The 20,101-nt window shown below is 43.9% G+C and overlaps 1 protein-coding gene across 4 annotated transcripts in view; it reads left to right on the top strand.

Annotated features, from left to right (window-relative positions):
* LOC142288327 (uncharacterized) overlaps positions 1–20,101 on the top strand; it is a 936,281-nt gene that overhangs the window by 512,910 nt on the left and 403,270 nt on the right. For all 4 annotated transcript variants that reach the window (XM_075333504.1, XM_075333506.1, XM_075333503.1 and 1 more), the window contains one exon: positions 11,857–11,946. In XM_075333504.1, the coding sequence (XP_075189619.1) occupies positions 11,857–11,946 (90 nt within the window). The remainder of the gene's footprint in view (positions 1–11,856; positions 11,947–20,101) is intronic.

Below are 20,101 nucleotides of genomic sequence, written 5' to 3'. Positions count from 1 at the left end.
ACAGGATGATTTCACTCACCTCTCTGCCGCTTGATGGGGGATTTTGGATCAGTGCGCATGACCCTGAAGTTTGGGTCATGCACACTACTTCAGTTTGAAGCCGTGACGTGTACACCCGGCTTCATAGTGCACATGACCCAAACTTCGGGGTCATGCACACTGAGACGAAATCCCCCATCGTGCGGCGGAGAGGGGAGTGAGATCATCCTGTGACGCTGAGTATTCATTAGCATGATAGCACTCCCACAGGGAGGTTAGGCAGGGAGTAGCAATATACACCCAGAACTGTTCGTGGTTCTGGGTGCATATTGCACCTGACAGGTTCACTTTAAGGTCTTTCTGGTACCGCTGGATAAAGGCCCCTTTACACACTGAGACTTTCTAGCGATCCCACCAGCGATCCCAACCTGGCCGAGATCGCTACAAAGTCTCTGGTGAGCTGTCAAACAGGCAGACCTGGCCAACGACGCAACAGCGATCCGGACCTGCAGAACGACCTCGCTAGTCATTGGGGACGTTGTAAAGCAGCTTTTTGAAAGGGAAGTCGCTAACAAAGTCGCTGTAAAGTCCCCTTTACACACTGAGACTTTGCTGCACAGTGGGAAACAAAGGACCAAAGAATGGTCCTGAACGATTTGTAGCGATCAGCAACTTCACAGCAGGGGCCAGGTCGCTGATGTGTTTCACACACTGCAATGTCGCTGGGGAGGTGGCTATAACGTCACAAAACCAGTGACGTTACAGCGATGTCGTTTGCGATGTTGCAGTGTGTAAAGCCACCTTAAGATACCATTTGTGCTCCCACTTCTTTGTCTTTTCAGTTTTTACAACGTTACTTAAAATCTATCTTGGTCAGGCGAGATAGACTACAGGCTTAGGCTATGTGCGCACGTTGGATGCCCAAAATCGCTGTGAAAAAAAAAGCAGCAAGTCACTTCTTTTGTGCATTGTAGCTGCGTTCTCCACCCATTGAAATCAATGATGTGGGTCAAAACGCAACCAAAATGCACTTGGACTTCATTTTTGTTGCGTTCCGCATGCTTTTTTGACAAGCAAAACGCAGGTCTTTTCAGTCTCTCTCTGTCAATGTTGGTCAATCTCTGTCTGTGGATGTCGGAGAATATCCCTCTGTCTGTCGGTCGGTCTCTTTCTCTGTCAGTTGTTCACTCTGTCTGTCTCTCTCTCTCTCTGTCGGTCTCTCTCTCTGTCTGTCCCTCTCTCTGTCCGTCGGTCAGTCTCTCCTCCTCTCTCATACTCACCGATCCTCGATCACTGACGCGGCGCTGCATGGCTGTCATACTGCTCAGGCGGCTTTTCCTCTTTTGAAAATGCCAGCCACTCATTATTCAATCTGGTATTCCCTGCTTTCCCCGCCCACCAGCGCCTATGATTGGTTGCAGTCAGACACGCCCCCACGCTGAGTGACAGCTGTCTCACTGCAACCAATCACAGCCACATGTGGGCGGGTCTATATCGTGCAGTAAAATAAATAAATAAATAATTAAAAAAAATGACAAGTGGTCCCCCCAATTTTGATACCAGCCAGGGTAAAGCCACATGGCTGAAGGCTGGTATTCTCAGGATGGGGAGCGCCACGTTATGGGGAGCCCCCCAGTCTAACAATATCAGCCAGCAGCCGCCCGGAATTGCCGCATCCTTTAGATGCCACAGTCCCGGGACTCTACCCGGCTCATCCCGAATTGCCCTGGTGCGGTGGCAATCGAGGTAATAAGGAGTTAATGGCAGCAGCCCATAGCTGCCACTAAGCTCTAGGTTAATCATGGCAGGCGTCTCCTCGAGATACCTTCCATGATTAACCTGTAAATTAAAGAAAATAAACACACACATCCAAAAAATCCTTTATTTGTAATAAAAGACAAAAAAAACCCATCCTCTTTCACCACTTTATGAAAATCCTCAAATACCCATCCAGGTCCGACGTAATCCACACGAGGTCCCGCAACGCTCTCAGCTCTGCTACATGAAGCTGACAAGAGCGGTCACAGACCAGACCGCTCTCTGTCAGCTCCACGCAGCAACTGAAGTGATCCACATGGTCAGCGATGAAGTCACAGGTGAGTTGCGGTCTTGGGTGGAGGACTCCAGCTGGCCGCGGGTAACCTGAGTGACGGCAGCGCTAATCGCGCTGCTCACTTCAGTCACTCAGGGGATTAGCGGTCACCGGTGAGTTCTTCACAGCTGACCGCTAATCAGGACGCCACACACATACAGAGCCGCGGTATGACAATGAAGTCGGGTGAAGTTCACCCGAGTTCATTCTCATCGCACGAACGCACTGTCAAAAATGCATCCAAAACGCATGCAAAATGCATGGAAAAAGCATCCAAAATGCATATGTTGTGGATGCATTTTTTTTTTTTTTTTACAAACGCAGTGTCCAGTCTCCAAGAGGGTGCATTCTTTTCTGCACTGCAGAGAACGCAACGTGCGCACATACCCTTACAAAGGGATCAGATTAAGCTGACTACTAGTGCATGGAGAGATAAAGTAGGAGCAGGAGGGAGGAGCAGAGTATGAGAGATAGGCACAAACCGACCTGTGCTATTGCTTTGTAGTAACTGTTTTATATCACCACTGTGCTGAATTTACAGCTGCCCTGCTCAGTTGTTCTTTGTAAGGTCTACCATACTGCTGCTGTTTCTGAACATGTGCTATATAGAGAGGGCAGCAGGAATCCCTCTCTGTATAGGAGACATCATAACAGCTGGTCTTCACCGGTTAGCTGAAAGATAATTAAAATCTAAAAATAAAGCCTTTAGGAGTAAAAAAAAATCCTGCTAGATGAAATTCCTATAATTTCCATAAACTGTTATTTATCATGTACACACACGACAACTTGCTCTGAAAAGTCAGTGAAATGACATGTACCTGCCATATAAAACAACACTATTAACCTTCAGATATGAGGTAAATTTGCGGCCTAATAGCACTCTGACACCATGTGGCTGCCACACTGAGAGCCCAGCTGCTAAGAGGATACAATCTCTTCTTCCTCCTGGCGACCTTGGGCTTTCAGTTATTGGGGCGCAGCTAGCACAGTTTCAGTCACCACTCCGTGCATAGTGAGCAATGATTGTAACCGCACCCTGGCACTGATTGACAGCTGGCTCAGCATTGCATTAGTACAAAGTGGACTGCCAGTAAGCGCCAGGAGAGCGGTTACTGCCCCCATTCAGTACGCACGGAGCACTGACTGAAACTGTGCCGGCCACATCCCTATGACTGAAAACCTGAGACTGCCAGATAGAATAAAGACCATTCCTTCTTGCCAGTGGGGCTCTCAGTCCAGTGACCACACAGGATCAGAACTCTATTAACCTACAGATTATGCCGATATTTGCCGGTTAATAGGGTCTTTTTAAAATATTCTATTCCTGGGTAAATGTGCCTTTCTCAACCTACAAAAATGTCAAAAAAATGATTTCAAGTAAAGTCTTTTGAGTTCTTCAAAACATTGCATGTAAATCCAAAGCGTTAATGGAAAATAATTACATATATTTTATTAATGTTTCTAAAAAATGTCTTTGAGGAATCAGATTTTCAATTCTTTTTAGTGCAAATTACTAAATTTTCTCCATTGTTTTGGGACTATGGTGTTGAAATTGAATTGTTTTATTAAGAATTGAACAAAAAAAAAAATAGGAGCTATGTCTCTTATTTAGCAAAGAATAGTGAATTATGTCGTGGAACGTGGGCTGGCTGTCATTGTTTTATATACCGGACACTTCTAGTGTACCCAAAATATATAACCTGCATTTAAAGATAACACAATTTTACTAAGTGTTTTGAGTAACACACTACTTTTGTGTCAACAGCTTTTATGCAGACCTTTGTACTTCCATAGTTGCAGACTGCAACCAAGTTGGTCTGAACTGTGAGGAGCAAATGGAAGGGAGTGTGACTGCACAATAGGCATATACATGCTTTATTTGTTATCTGTTACCAAAAAGACGCAGTGTTATATAATGGACATGGACATAAAGTCCTGACTTTTAGCTTTCATTTGAGGGTATGCACATTAAAATTTGATGAAGGGTTTAGGAGTTTCAGCTCCTTTACATGTGCCACCCTGGTTTTAAAGGGCCCAAAAGTAATTGGACAATTGACTCAAAGGCTGTTTCACGGGTCATGTGGGCAAATCCTTTGTTATTTCATTCTCAATTAAGTGCATAAAAGTCCTGGATTTGATTTGAGGTGTGGTGCTGGCATTTTGAAGTTTTTGTTGAGAAGTAAACATGCGGGCAAAGAGCTCTCCATGCAGGTGAAACAGGCCATCCTTCATCTGAGAAAACAGAAAAACCCATTTGAGAAATTGCTACAGTATTAGGAGTGGCTAAGTCTACAGTTTGGTACAGCCTGAGAAAGAAAAAAAGCACTGATAACCTCAACAATGCAAAAAGACGTGGATGCCCATAAAAGACAACAGTGGTGGATGATCACAGAATAATTACCATGGGGAAGAGAAACCCCTTCACAACATCCAATCAAGTGAACAACATTCACCAGGATGTAGGCGTATCAATATCCAAATCTACCATACAGACAAGACTGTATGGAAGAAAATACAGAGGGTTCACTGCACCATGCAAGCCACTCATAAGCCTCAAGAATAAGAAAGCTAGATTGGACTTTGCTAAAAGAAAATCTTATAAAAAAGTACAGTTCTGGAAAAACATTCTTTTGACAGATGAAAACAAGATCAACCTCTGCCAGAATGATGGAAAGAAAAAAGTATGAAGGCATGGTACAGGTCATGATCCAAAGCATACCACATCCTCTTTAAATCACAGCGGAGGCAGAGTGATGACTTGGGCATGCATGGCTGCCAGTGGCACTGGGTCCCTAGTGTTTATTGATGGTGTGACAAAGGATAGAAGCAGCCGGATGAATTCTGGAGTTTTCAGAGACATAATGTGTGCTCAAATCCAGCCAAATGCAGCCAATCTGATTGGTTGGCATTTCATAATTCAGATGGACAATGACCCAAAATATCAAGCCAAAGCAACCCAAGACTAAAGCAAAGAAGTGGAATATTCTTGAATGGCGGCATCATCACCTGATCTCAGCCCAATAGAGTCGCATTTCACTTGATAAAGACTAAACTTCAGATAGGCCACAAACAAATAGCAACTGAAACCCGCTACAGTAAAGGCCGGAAGAGAATTAAAAGGGAGGAAACAGAGCGTCTGGTGATGGCCATGAGTTCAAGACTTCAGGCAGTCATTGCCCACAAAGGGTTTGTAACTAAATATTAGAAATTAACATTTGAGTTTAAAAAAGGCTTTAGTTCCTCACATTTTTATGCAATCATTTTGTTCAACCCCCTGAATTAAAGCTGAAAGTCTGAACTATAACTGCATCTGACTTGTTCTGTTCAAAATCCATTGTGGTTATATGTAGAGTTGAGCGCGGTTCGCGGTTCGTGGTTCTCCAGTTCGCGGCTCGAGTGATTTTGGGGGCTGTTCTAGATCGAACTAGAACTCGAGCTTTTTTGCAAAAGCTCGATAGTTCTAGATACGTTTGAGAACGGTTCTAGCAGTAAAAAGCAGGGCTTTTTACAGCTACAGTGTGCAGGAGCCATCGCTGGCAGCCTGCCAGAAGCTGGTAACCAAGATAAACATCGGGTATCCAACCAAAGCGCTTTGGTTAGTAACCCGATGTTTATCCTAGTTACGTGCAGGAAGCCCACACTTCCCCGCTCAACTCGCTCCACCCCCTCCTGCCCGCGGCATGTACACACACACACACACACACTCTGCACACATGGCCCCGCTCGGCTTACCTGCGGTGATGAAGTCCCGCCATCCCGACCTCAGCGCTGTCACTGTCCTCCATGGCCGCCGCTTGTCACATCACCTTCTCTCGCTTCCGACCCGAGACTGACTAGCGGTGATGTCACGGGCCTCTCGCGATACTTGGCTGTGAAGGCGGCGGTCATTGAACTCAGTGACAGGTGCTGTCGACAGTGCAGGAGATCAGCGCAGGTAATGTACCTCGCTGACAGAAGCACTTGTCATGCCCTGCAGTGACCTGGGCTGACCTATTGATGTTAGCTCAGGTCACTGCACTGCTCTCCCAGCCAATGGGGAACATTCTGCTCTTCATTGACTGGGACAGTGTGGATCGTCATGGCAACCCCTTGGATTACACCAGACCTGGATTTGTTTTTCTTTCTAATAAATTGGTTAAAGAGGGAATGTTTTGGGGAGTGTTTTTTCAAATAAAAATGTGTTTGTCGTCTATTTTTTTTATTACTGACTGGGTTGGTGATGTCGGGTATCCGATAGACGCCTGACCTCACCAACCCCAGGGCTTGATGCCAGGTGACATTACACATCTGGTATTAACCCCATATATTACCCCGTTTGCCACCGCACCAGGGCGCGGGATGAGCTGGGGCGAAGCACCAGGATTGGCGCATCTAATGGATGCGCCACTTCTGGGGCGGCTGCGGCCTGCTATTTTTAGGCTGGGGAGAGTCCAATAACCATGGACCTCCCTAGTCTGAGAATATCAGGCCCCAGCTGTCTGCTTACCTTGGCTGGTGATACAATTTTGGGGGGACCCCTACATGTTTCTTTTAATTATTTATTTAATTTAAAATAACAGTGTGGGGTGCCCTCAGTTTTGGATTACCAGCCAAGGTGAGGTTGCCAGCTGTGGTCTGTAGGCTGCAGCCGTCTGCTTTACCCTTGCTGGCTACAAAACTAGGGGGAACCCTACGTCATTTTTTTTTTTCATTTTTTTTGGCTAAATACAAAGCTAAGCACCCCTTAGTGCCACATGAAAGGCACCAAAGGGTGCAAAATTACAAAATGCAGGAGAGTGGGACATTATGTGTCTTTCTGCCATTATAATGACAGAAAAGACTGATATGAAGTGCACAAGCACAGGAAAATCACCAGAGCGCTCTACGCTGTGAAAACCAGTAGAAAATGGCACTGGAGGGAACATGTGACCGCCTCATGTAGGATGAAGCTATGGATCCTGGGTAAATTTATGCATTTACCCTCCTTCAGTTTTTTTGCAGTACACAAAAAAAACGGAAGGCACACGGATGACAAACAGATGACATACGGACGGTCTACGGAACGGAAACGGATGCCACACGGATGCACCCGTGAAAAAAAACGGACTGTTTTTTGCAGACCGCAAAAATGGATCGGTCGTGTTAATGTAGCCTTATTCTGATCTGCCGTTCATAAACAGCAGGCAGAAATAAGTGAATAACGCCCCCCGGCGTCAGAAAATCTCCGGGGTTTCAGGGCTAGCTGAGACCCTGGAGATCATGATTCAGGACGGTTTTTCCGGTCCCCGCTCACGTGATCACAGGTATACACCGTACACCGATGATCACGTTACAGTAAATGACAGCGCCGGTAAAAAATTATTTATCTCCCATCTGGCATAAACAAACACTTCTTCTCCACTTCTTCTCCACTTCTCCACTTTTTCTCCACTTTTTCTCCACTTCTTCTCCACTTCTTCTCCACTTTTTCTCCACTTTTTCTCCATTTTTTCTCTCCACTTTTTCTCCACCTTTTCTCCACTTTTTCTCCATTTTTTTCTCCACTTCTTCTCCACTTTTTCTCCATTTTTTCTCCATTTTTTCTCTCCACTTTTTCTCCACTTTTTCTCAACTTTTTCTCCATTTTTTTCTCCATTTTTTCTCCATTTTTTTCTCCATTTTTTTCTCCACTTTTTCTCCACTTTTTCTCCACTTCACTTCTTCTCCACCTTTTCTCCACTTTTTCTCCATTTTTTCTCCACTTTTTCTACATTTTTTTCTCCACTTTTTCTCCACTTTTTCTCCACTTTTTCTCCACCTTTTCTCCACCTTTTCTACATTTTTTCTCCACTTTTTCTACATTTTTTTCTCCACTTTTTCTCCACTTTTTCTCCACTTTTTCTCCATTTTTTTCTCCATTTTTTTCTACATTTTTTCTCCACTTTTTCTCCACTTTTTCTCCGTTCTTTTTCTATGGTCGGTCTACCCATTAGCAATGCCATGCATAGTGTAGCTCTACACCTACTGCACATGTTACTTTATGATTGACATCTCTTTCGTACCAGAGCTGTCTAAGCCTACTCTGACCCCATATTTGTCATTACTATATTGTCCTTGTACTGTATTATGACATTTGTATCATGTGTTTCATTTCTTGCTGTGTTGCAATTCTTTTGCTGCATCCCAATTGTACCTCTACATTGTTCGAGTTTATGTTATTGTTTTCTCACTCTTATGTGATACTGATTATTGTCATTTTTCATGATTACATGCAGATAAGTCCAATCTGACGAAGGCTCAGGCCAAAACGTCATTTGTAACTTGTTTTGGACAAAAACATATATGCTTATGAAAAAAAAATGTTTCTTAATACGGACCAATAAAGAGTGATTTTGCATTACTATCCATTGTGACTTACTGACTTAGTCTGGGAGATTTAGAGATTTAGAGTGCCGAGGTTACTCACTAATTTTATCTATTATTACCTCTGAGCACCTATATACCAGTGAGCAGAGCTTCCTCTACAGTAGTTCTCCTGATTAGGCATGCCCTTACCTCATGAGCAGGGCATTGCAGCTTTGGTAGCAACCATTACGACATGGACTCTGCTGCTGTGGACCCGGGGAGAGTGAGTGCAGATTCATTGCACCCACACTCCTCACATGAAGGGTCCGCACTCCTAGAAAATGGGGGATACGTTCCCTGAGTGTCTCCCCCCCATATTCTAGACGGTCCAGAGTCGTCGTGGGACCCCTTTATTTTCTTTCTTACAATAAATTGGTGAAAGAGGAAATGTTTTGGGGACTGTTTTTTCAAATAAATTTCTTTTGTCGATTTTTTTTTTTTTTTTTTTTGTTAGTACTGCCAGTTTATGATGTTGGGTATCTAGTGGATGCGCCACGTCTGGGGTGCCTGCGGCCTGCTATTTTTAGGCTGTGAAGGCCCAATAACTATGGACCTTCCCACCCTGAGAATACCAGACCACAGCTGTCCGCTTTACCTTGGCTGGTGATCCAATTTGGGGGGGACCCTACTTTTATTGTGTAATTATTAATATTTATAAAATAATTATAAAAAAGAGCCTGAGGGGACCTCCATATTGGATCCCCAACCACGGTAAAGCTGCCAGCTGTGGTTTTCAGGCTACAGCCGTCTGCTTTACCCTAGCTGGCTATCAAAAATGGGGGGACCCAACGTCATTTTTTTTTTTAACTATTTTTTAAATAGAAAAAATTAATGGGCTTCCCTGTATTTTGATTGCCAACCAAGGTAACGGCAGGCAGATGGGGGTGGCAACCCATAGCTGTCTGCTTTATCTGCGCTGAGAATCAAAAATACCGCGGAGCGCTACGTCATTTTTTTAAAGATTTATTTTTACAGCACTGTGATGTCCCAATCAAAATACAGGGAAGCCCATTTTGTTTTTAGTTATTTAAATAAATAATTAAAAAAAATATATATGGGCTCCCGCTGCATTTTTTGTATTGCTAGCTAAGGGTAATCCAAGCAGCTACTGGCTGCTAACCCCCACTGCTTGGTGTTACCTTCACTGGCAATGGAAAATCCAGGGAAGCATTTTTTATTTTTTTTGCCAAAAAACTACAAAAAAAGGACGTGAGCTTCGCCATATTTTTGTATGCTAGCCAGGTATAGCAGGCAGGTGCTGGAAGAGTTGGATACAGCGCCAGAAGATGGCGCTTCTATGAAAATGCCATTTTCTGAGGCGGCTGCAGACTGCAATTCGCAACAGTGGGGCCCAGAAAGCTCAGGCCAACCTGTGCTGCGGATTCCAATCCCCAGCTGCCTAGTTGTACCTGGCTGGACACAAAAATGGGGCGAAGCCTATGTCATTTGTTTTCTAATTATTTCATGAAATTCATGAAATAATAAAAAAAGGGCTTCCCTTTATTTTTGGTTCCCAGCCGGGTACAAATAGGCAACTGGGGGTTGGGGGCAGCCGTACCTGCCTGCTGTACCTGGCTAGCATACAAAAATATGGGGAAGCCCACATAATTTTTTCAGGGGGCAAAAAACTTCTGCATACAGTCTTGGATGGAGTATGCTGAGCCTTGTAGTTCTGCAGCTGCTGTCTGTCTGTATGGAGAAGAGCAGACAGCAGCTGCAGAACTACAAGGCTCAGCATACTCCATCCAGGACTATATGCAGACGTTTTTTGCCCACCAAAAAAATGACGTGGGCTTCGCCATATTTTTGTATGCTAGCCAGGTACAGCAGGCAGCCACGGGCTGCCTCCAACCCCCAGTTGCCTATTTGTACCCGGCTGGGAACCAAAAATATAGGGAAGCCCGTTTTTTTTAATTATTTCACTTATTTCATGAAATAATTAAAAAACAAATGACGTGGGCTTCGCCCCATTTTTGTGTCCAGCCAGGTACAACTAGGCAGCTGGGGATTGGAATCCGCAGCACAGGTTAGCCCGAGGTTTCTGGGCGCCTCTGCTGCGAATTGCAGTCCGCAGCCGTCCCAGAAAATGGCGCTCTCATAGAAGCGCCATCATCTGGCGCTGTATCCAACTCTTCCAACAGCCCTGGAGCCGGGTGGCTTGTTGGGTAATCATGAGTTAATACTGGCTTTGTTTTACTAGCCAGTATTAAGCCAGAGATTCTTAATGTCAGGCACGTTTGACCCGGCCATTAAGAATCTCCAATAAAGGGTTAAAAAAAAGACACCACACAGAGAAAAAATACTTTAATAGAAATAAATACACAGACACATTAGAGACTCCATCTTTATTACCCCCTGTCAGCCCTCCATGATCCATGGTCTTCTGTCTTTCTCGTTCAACAAATGCAGCTCTGCTACATCACTGCTGCATGGGGGAAGACGCTGCTTCCCGTGGAGCATTCACTCCGTGAAAGCTGCACGAGAAGCAGCGTGCAGCCTTCACTCCGTGAGTGATCAGTGCTGCTAGCGGTAACAGCGGTAACGCTGACAGACGCGTTACCATAGCAACGGTGCTCCCGGAGCCGCAGTTAGCGGTGACGTCACCACTAACTGCGTTGCTATGGCAACGGTGATCTCCGTTAATGACCGGCTGTGTCAGCCGGTCCCTAACGGAGCGGGGAGTCGACCGTGTGCTAGAGCATGTCGCCGGTACACGGCGATACACAAATGTGCACCGTGTACCGGAGAGATGCACTCGCAGGTCCTACATGACGCATCATAGTCATGTGACCAGTCTGTAGCCAATGAGATAATAGCCACGTGACTGGTCGCATGGCTATTTTGACGTCATCTCTGCTGGCAGTGCCGGTCACCGGGAGGATTCAGCGATCATCGGATGGAATAGCGGCAGGAGACAGAGTGCAGGAGGGATCGTGGGGACCGGTAAGTGTTATGGCAATGTTTATTAACTGTATGTGTACATTTATAATGCATTTTTATGTGTTTGTGATTGCCTCCCATTATAGCCTATTGGTTCGAGTTCGGTTCGTCGAACGTTCGACGAACCGAACTCGAAAGGGACCTCGGCTCGGCGAACCGACCTCGAGCCGAACCGCGACCAGTTCGCTCATCTCTAGTGATATGTACAGAACAAAAATGTGAAAAATGTTGTCTCTGTCCAAATATATCTGGACCTAACTGTATTAGAGCTGTATTCACAAATCAATTCTTATTTTTTCTGCGACCTATTCACAGTTACTTCATTTTTTATTTTAGGCACATTTGAGAAGTTATGGAAATGAATATAGAGAAAACACATGCATTAATTTCAAAAGACAAACACATGAAAATAGTCCAAATACAATTTATACCATATTATCCCTACATTACTTTTTCAGTGACTTTCTTATTATATTTTATAGGGCATACCATTTTACTGCCTGGGGAGTGCCATTTATTCTGTCTTGTCTCCCGCTCTTTGGGGATTTGTACGGCCCTGCTGGTGCATGGTGGTAAGTATTTGTCTACTTTTATTCTTGCTTACTGCACCTTTATTCTATATGGTACAAAAACAATGGAGACATTTTTGATGGACTAGAAAAAGAAAACCACATAACAGCAGGACGATCAAAGTTCCTAATTAACTGTTCAACCTTACATTATTTCATAGGCATGTGATCAGTCATATGCTTGTGAGGAACTTTAAAATGTGGGGAACTCAATAAGAATACAACTTTACACCTTGTACTACACTACTCATGAACAAATTTAATGTAGGATGTCATCAGAGGTAAGTATGCATACAGCCAAGTTGTGTGTGTGTATGCCCGCGTGCATACAAGTGTGAATGTGTGTAGTAGAACTGTGTGAGTGTACAGCAGTGCTTGAGTGTGTATGTATGTATCAGAGCTGTGTGTGGGCAGAGTGATATGTGTGTGTGGGAATTTCCACTATTCGAGCAGCAGACCTGTGTGTGTGTCCATCTCATGATATAAGTTTTGCCATTTTAGCTGTTTGCCAAAACATATCCAGGATACAGTTGTATAATCAATATGTGCTTAAAGTGCTGACTTCCAGCTTTGATTTGAAGCTATTCACATCCTAATTGGAGTATGGCTTTAATACTGTAAGTAGCTGCCTCTTTTTCAAGGGACCAAGAATAATTGGAAAGTTATCTCAAAAGATTTTTTAATGAGCTGCATGGACAATTCCCTTTTTAATCCATGATCAGTTAAGCAGGTAGAAGGTTTGGAGCCGATTCCAGGTGTGGCATTTGCTTTTGGAAGTTGTTGCTGTGAACCCACGACATGCAGTCAATGAGCTCTCAATGGAAGAGAAACAGACCATCACTAGGACAAATAAAAAAAAAGAAATTCATCAGATAGCAAACATGATAGGAGTGGTCAAATCAACAGTTTGTTACATTCTGCCAAAAAAGAGCTCTCTGATGAACTTGGGAAATCAAAAAGGCCTGGGCATTCACAGAATACAGCAGTGGTAGATGATAGCAGAATCCTTCCCATGGTGAAGAAAAACCCCTTCACAGCATCTGTCCAAGTGAAGAAAAGTCTGCAGCAACACGAGGTTTCAGCATCTAAGTCTACCATAAGGAGTATACATCATTGGAGCAAATACAAAGGGTTCTCCACAAAGTGCAAACCATTATTCAGCCTTAAAAATAAAAAGGTCACATTTCACTTTGCCAAAAACATCTAAAGAAGCCATCCACGTTCTGGAAAACCCTTCTTTGCACAATTGAAACTAAGAACAACCTCTAACAAAATGATGGGAAGGAGAAAGTATGCAGAAGGCTTGGAGTAGCTCACGAGCTAAAGCACATTGCATCCTTTATAAATCATGATGGAGGCAGTGTGATGACATGGGCATTCATGGCTTTCAATAGCACTGGGTCACTAGTGTTTATTGATGATGTGACTGAGAACAGAAGCAGTCAGATGAATTCTGAAGTGTACTTGGCTATACATTCTGCTCAGATTTCACCAAATGCATAAAGGTTGATTGCACAGCACTTCATAGTACAAATTTACAAGGACCCAAAGCAAACTATAAAAGCAACCCAGGAGGTTCTTAAGGCAAAGAAATTGAATATTCTGCAATGGCCGAGTCAATCACCAAATCTCAACCCCATCAAGCATTCACTTCACATGCTTAAGACAAAACTTAATGCAGAAAGACCAGCAAACAAGCAACAACTGAAGTCTGCTGCAGAAAAGGCCTCATAAAGCATTACAAAGGAGGAAACCCAGCAATTGATGACGACCATGGCTTCCAGATTTCAACCAGTTTTTGTCTGCCAAGGATTCTCTGCAAAATATTAAAAATTAACATTTTATTTATTGTAAAGTAAATTTGTTGAATTACTTATGAGCCCCTGAAATGAGCAGGTGTTGTAGAAAAATGGTCGCAATTATTAAACCTTTCAAAGGATATTTTTGTTCAGCCCTTGTAATTAAACCTGAAAGTCTACATTTCAATTACATCTCAGTTGTTTTATTTTAAATATAGTAGTGTGCAGAGCCCAACTCATGAAGATTCAGTTTTTGTCCAAATATTTTTGGACCTAACTTAAACTTGTCACCTGGTCTGAAGTGAAGTTATTGTTGAAGTAAATAAGGGTACTCTACAACATTTATATGTGGTGATGGTCTTTCTTAAATTCATTTGTTTGTCTGAATCTGATAATGTATATCCATATAATCTTGAAAAGGTCAGTCAGTGTGCAGGGATGTGTATGTATATGTATTGATCAGAGTTGTGTGTTTGCATAGTGATGTACAGTGGGTACGGAAAGTATTCAGACCTCTTTAAATTTTTCACTCTTTGATTCATTGCAGCCATTTGGTAAATTCAAAAAAGTTCATTTTTTTCTCATTAATGTACACTCTGCACCCCATCTTGACAGAAAAAAAAATCAGAAATGAAGACATTTTTGCAAATTTATTAAACAAGAAAAACGGAAATATCACATGGTCATAAGTATTCAGAACCTTTGCTCAGACACTCATATTTAAGCCACATGCTGTCCATTTCCTTGTGATCCTCCTTGAGATGGTTCTACTCCTTCATTGGAGTCCAGCTGTGTTTAATTAAAGTGATAGGACTTGATTTGGAAAGGCACACACCTGTCTATATAACACCTCAAAGCTCACAGTGCATGTCAGACCACATGAGAATCATGAGGTCAAAGGAATTGCCCAAGGAGCTCTGAGACAGAATTGTGGCAAGACACAAATCTGGCCAAGGTTACAAAAGAATTTCTGCATTCCCAAGGTTCCTAAGTGGCCTCCATAATCCTTAAATGGAAGAAGTTTGGGACCACTAGAACTCTTCCGTCCAGCCAAACTGAGCAATCATGGGTGAAGAGCCTTGGTGAGAGAAGTAAAAAAGAACCCCAAGATCACTGTGGCTGAGCTCTAGAGATGCAGTGGGGAGATGGGAGAACGTTTCACAAAGTCAACTGTCACTGCAGTCCTCCACCAGGCGTTTATGGCAGAGGGGCCCAACGAACGCCTCTCCTCAATGCAGAACATATGAAAGCCTGCATAGTTTACAAAATCACACATGAAGGACTCCCAGACTATGAGAAATAAGATTCTCTGGTCTGATGAGACGAAGATGGAACTTTTTGGTAATAATTTAAAGTGGTATGTGTGGACAAAACCAGGCACTGCTCATCACCTGCCCAATACAATCCCAACAGTGAAACATGGTGGTGGCAGCATCATCCTATGGGGTTATTTTTCCGCTGCAGGGACAGGACAACTGGTTGCAATTGAAGGAAAGATGAATGTGGCCAAGTTCAGAGATATCCTGGAAGAAAACCTCTTCCAGAGTGCTCTGGACCTCATTTTTGGCCGCAGGTTCACCTTCCAACAAGACAATGACCACCAAGAAGCACACAGCTAAAATAACAAAGCAGTGGCTTCAAAACAACTCTTTGACCATTCTTGACTGGCTCAGCTAGAGCCCTGACCTAAACCCAATTGAGCATTTCTGGAGAGACATCAAACCTGATGGAACTGGAGAGGATCTGCAAGGAAGAAAGGCAGAGGATGCCCAAATCCAGGTGTGAAAAACTTCAAAAGCATAATTTCCTAGAAGAATCATGGCTGTATGAGCTCAAAAGGGTGCTTCTACTCAATACTGAGCAAAGGGTCTGAATACTTTTGACCATGGGATTATTTCAGTTTTTCTTGTTTAATAAAAAAATGTCTAGATTTCTGATTTTTTTTTCTGTCAAGATGGGGTGCAGAGTGTACATTAATGAGAAAAAGAATGAACCTTTTTGAATTTACCAAATGGCTGCAATGAAAGAAAGAGTGACAAATTTAAAGGGGTCTGAATACTTTCCGCACCCACTGTATATTTACTTTTCTTAGCTGTGTATGTGTGTTCAGTGATATGTATATATGCAGTCATGGTTGAATGTTTTGGCATTCTTGAAATTTTCCAGAAAATTAAGTATTTCTCCCAGAAAATGATTTCCATTACAAATGTTTTGTTATCCACATGTTTATTTCCTTTCTGTGTTGGAACAACATAAAAAAAAAACCTGATAAAAAAAGGCAAATTGGGCATAATGGCACACAAAACTCAAAAAATGAGCCAGACAAAATTGCTGTCACCCTCAACTTAATATTTGGTTGTGCACCTTTTGGAATAAATAACTGCAATCAATCACTTCCTATAACCATCAACAAGCTTCATACATCTCCCATCTCCAATTTTAGACCACTCTTCTTTTGGAAACTGCTCCAGGTTTCATATTAGAAAGATGCCTACTGCCAACAGCAAATTTAAGATCTCTCTACGGGTGTTCATTGGGATTTAGATCCGGACTCATTGCTGCCACTTCAGCACTCTGTTTCAGCAATTGGGACCTCCTGGGTTTCCTGCCATAGCGTTTCATTTCATTCAAGTGTAGACAGATAGTTCGTGCTGACAATGATGCACCCTGAGCCTGCAGGACAGTTGAATTTCTTTGGAACCTGATCCGGACTATCCTTTGTTGCAACATTTCTTCAATTTTTCTCTGCCTTCCATGTCCAAAGGAATTGGCGGCAGTACCATGATTGTAAACAACTTAATTATGTTGTGTACTGTTGACAAAAAAACATCAAGATCGCTGGAGATGGACTAATAACTTTGAGATTGTTCATATTTTTCAACAATTTTAGTTCTCAAGTCCTCTGACATTTCTCTTCTCTTTCTATTCTCCATTAGTGTGGCACACACAGACACACAATGCAAAGACTGAGTCTGATTCTCCCTTTTTTATTTGTTCTCAGGTGTGATCTTTATATTGCCCACACCTTTCACTTGCCACAGGTGAGTCTGAATGAGCATCATATGCTTGAAATGAAGTTGTTTACCCACAAGTTTAGAAAGGTGCCAACAATTTTGTCCTGCCCATTTTTGGGGTTTTCCTATTTGTCTTTTTTTTTCTCGGTTGTTTTTGTGTTGTTCCAATAGACACAAATGAAACTTGTGTATAACAAAGTATCTAATTACAATAATTTTCTGGGAGAAATTCTTCATATTCTGTAATAATTTTAAAGCAAGAAGGCCTGCGGAGACACCATCACATGTTTCTCAACGCTGGCAGGAAACTAGCCAGGTCTTTCACCGGGAAGGAACAACCACGGGAAGGGCAGTCTCCAGTCAAGGAGACCACCTATGCCAAACATGGTATCCATCCACAGACAGCCGTTTTGGGGTATTTGCCCCTCATCAGTGTGGAGTAGGAATCTGGCTAGTGGGACATTGCCTAGTAAAAGACTATGTGAGCAAAGATGGTTGACCTTAGGGAGATCAACATCCTTGCTTTGAATATTTCCCAGGGGGCATTGCTCTAGAATCACTGTGTTGAGAAACACGTGATGGTGTCTCCGCAGTGGTGGATGTTGATTTCCCTAAGGTCAACCATCTTTGCTCACATAGTCTTTTACTAGGCAATGTCCCACTAGCCAGATTCCTACTCCACACTGATGAGGGGCAAATACCCCGAAACGGCTGTCTGTGGATGGATACCATGTTTGGCATAGGTGGTCTCCTTGACTGGAGACTGCCCTTCCCGTGGTTGTTCCTTCCCGGTGAAAGACCTGGCTAGTTTCCTGCCAGCGTTGAGAAACATGTGATGGTGTCTCCGCAGGCCTTCTTGCTTTGAATATTTCCCAGGGGGCATTGCTCTAGAATCACTGTGTTGAGAAACACGTGATGGTGTCTCCGCAGTGGTGGATGTTGATCTCCCTAAGGTCAACCATCTTTGCTCACATAGTCTTTTACTAGGCAATGTCCCACTAGCCAGATTCCTACTCCACACTGATGAGGGGCAAATACCCCGAAACGGCTGTCTGTGGATGGATACCATGTTTGGCATAGGTGGTCTCCTTGACTGGAGACTGCCCTTCCCGTGGTTGTTCCTTCCCGGTGAAAGACCTGGCTAGTTTCCTGCCAGCGTTGAGAAACATGTGATGGTGTCTCCGCAGGCCTTCTTGCTTTGAATATTTCCCAGGGGGCATTGCTCCAGAATCACTGTGTTGAGAAACACGTGATGGTGTCTCCGCAGTGGTGGATGTTGATCTCCCTAAGGTCAACCATCTTTGCTCACACTGTAATAATTTTAAGGGTGGCAACATTTACAACCATGGCTGTATGTACTGATGAGAGCTGTGTGTGTTTGCAGTTATGTGTATTGTAACACAGTGAAGGGTATGGTGCTATATGCAAGGTAAAGTTCTCCCAGCAAGTGCCTTTCACACTGGTAAGCAGGAGGAAAGGAGGTCAAGCCTAGCCTGGATCTTCTCAGCTAGTCCGGTTTTTGGGGCAAATTACCAATGCTGCATGTTGTATCCTGCAATGCTGCATGCTGCATGCACAAGATAAAAAAGCAGCCACAACTTCTCACTTTGTGTATGTGTTTGGGGTGGAACGCTGAAGCAGGTTGTGTGTGAAAAACATACCTGAATGGAGTATCACATCCGGGACATATGTTATGCTTTGACAAGCTAGACTTTCCCTTCGCATGTGTGGCTGAAGTAAGACTGTGATTATTTTGTTTATCAGTGTGAATAAAACACTAAATTTCTGGACTTAAAACCTTTGTGTGCCTCTTTACTGCGTCCCTGCCATCGCCTACCCATGCTAATTCCCTACATTTGGTGGAGAATGCAGACAGCAATTATTACTGGCCTGTTTTGAGCAGAGCTTTGTGTGCAGAGTGATGTGTACGTGTGTGTGACGCCCTGGCAAAACCAGGTAGTCACAAAAGTGTACACCCTCCTTGTCACCACCAAAAACCCACACTCAGGCACAACACACAGCCATAAAACCTAGCCACCCCCTCGCGATAATAAGGGCACACCAGTGGGCGGGATCAGGCAGATGAGAATGCCCACCTAGGGGTCCTGAGGTGTCAGAGGCGGGAACACGTCAGATCAGTAGAGAGTGTGAAGTAGAGTGGAAGTCAAGTGCAGACTGAGCAGTGGAGTCAGGGATAGGGACCCCTGGATTACCTGGCTAGGTGGGAGACAGTGAGCAGGGCCACAGGCGACGGAGATCCGGTCGCGGGAGACCTGAAGTGGACCAGGGCAGGGTCGTAGCCTGCCGGTGCCGACAGTGAGAATCCGGTCCGTGCACAGTCGGGGTGCCTGGACCCTAGGACGAGGAAGGTTGCAAGCCCCCTTGTTAATTAACCAGCAGAGGACGAGGTTTCAGGCCTTGTTCTCCCGAAGCCCAGAGAGTGAAACGGAAGCCCAACGCGGGGGATAGGGTGTCCGTCAGAACCCACAGAAATCCCAAAGGTCAGATTTCTAATGAATGTGGCTAATTCCCTGGCCGCATACCACAGGTACCACAGGTGGTGTCACGAGACATTCAAACTATCCCCACCATCAACCCCTCTTTCTTTTTATTGTACGCCTCGGGGCCATGAAGCCGGGCAGGGCCACCCGTGACATCCCAGACCCGACATCACCTGTCCGGCGACGAGTATCATTTAACCCCTTGCCCAGTGGGTGCTACAGTACCAAACACAGACGTTAGAAATAAAACCCAGGGTTTGGGTGCTTTACGTATGCAAACCACTTGTGTGAGCAGCGCTGTGCTCAGGTAAGCTCAGTGATTGGCCCAATGCAAGCTGCTTGCAGTGTTTGAACGGCTCACACTGGATGTAATAACAGCATGATCGGCTGTAGTATGCATAAAAAAAATGGAAAAAACTCGCCCATCTACCTGTGGAAGTAATCTGTTTATAGTTGGCTGTATGTGGGCTAGTCATAAACTGGCCCACATAAACCGGACCCCAAACTCCACAATTAGTGGCTTCCATGGGGGTTCAGGTTAAGTCCATGTCCCAAACCGAACTTTATCTAAAATCTGGCTGAACCGAACTTGCACTGGTCTGCTAATCTCTATTCTTAGGCACTTTTTTTTCTTCTTTTTTTTTAACAAAGTCCTGGATATACTCTTTATTTAGTACAGTAGGTACATGTGAACAGAGAGGGTGTTGTGTAACTACACCCAAATAAAAGGTTGGGGGCTCCCTATGAAAACAATGTGTTACTTTACAGTCTGGCGCTCCAAAACATAACATTTACTGTACTGGACTCCATAAGACAAGTTTTTTGCTATTCTATATTATATACT

This window comes from Anomaloglossus baeobatrachus, chromosome 2 (assembly GCF_048569485.1).
Source record: "Anomaloglossus baeobatrachus isolate aAnoBae1 chromosome 2, aAnoBae1.hap1, whole genome shotgun sequence".
NCBI lineage: Eukaryota > Metazoa > Chordata > Amphibia > Anura > Aromobatidae > Anomaloglossus > Anomaloglossus baeobatrachus.
Note: the sequence above shows the minus strand (reverse complement) of the source record. Positions and strands in the feature narration are given on the sequence as shown.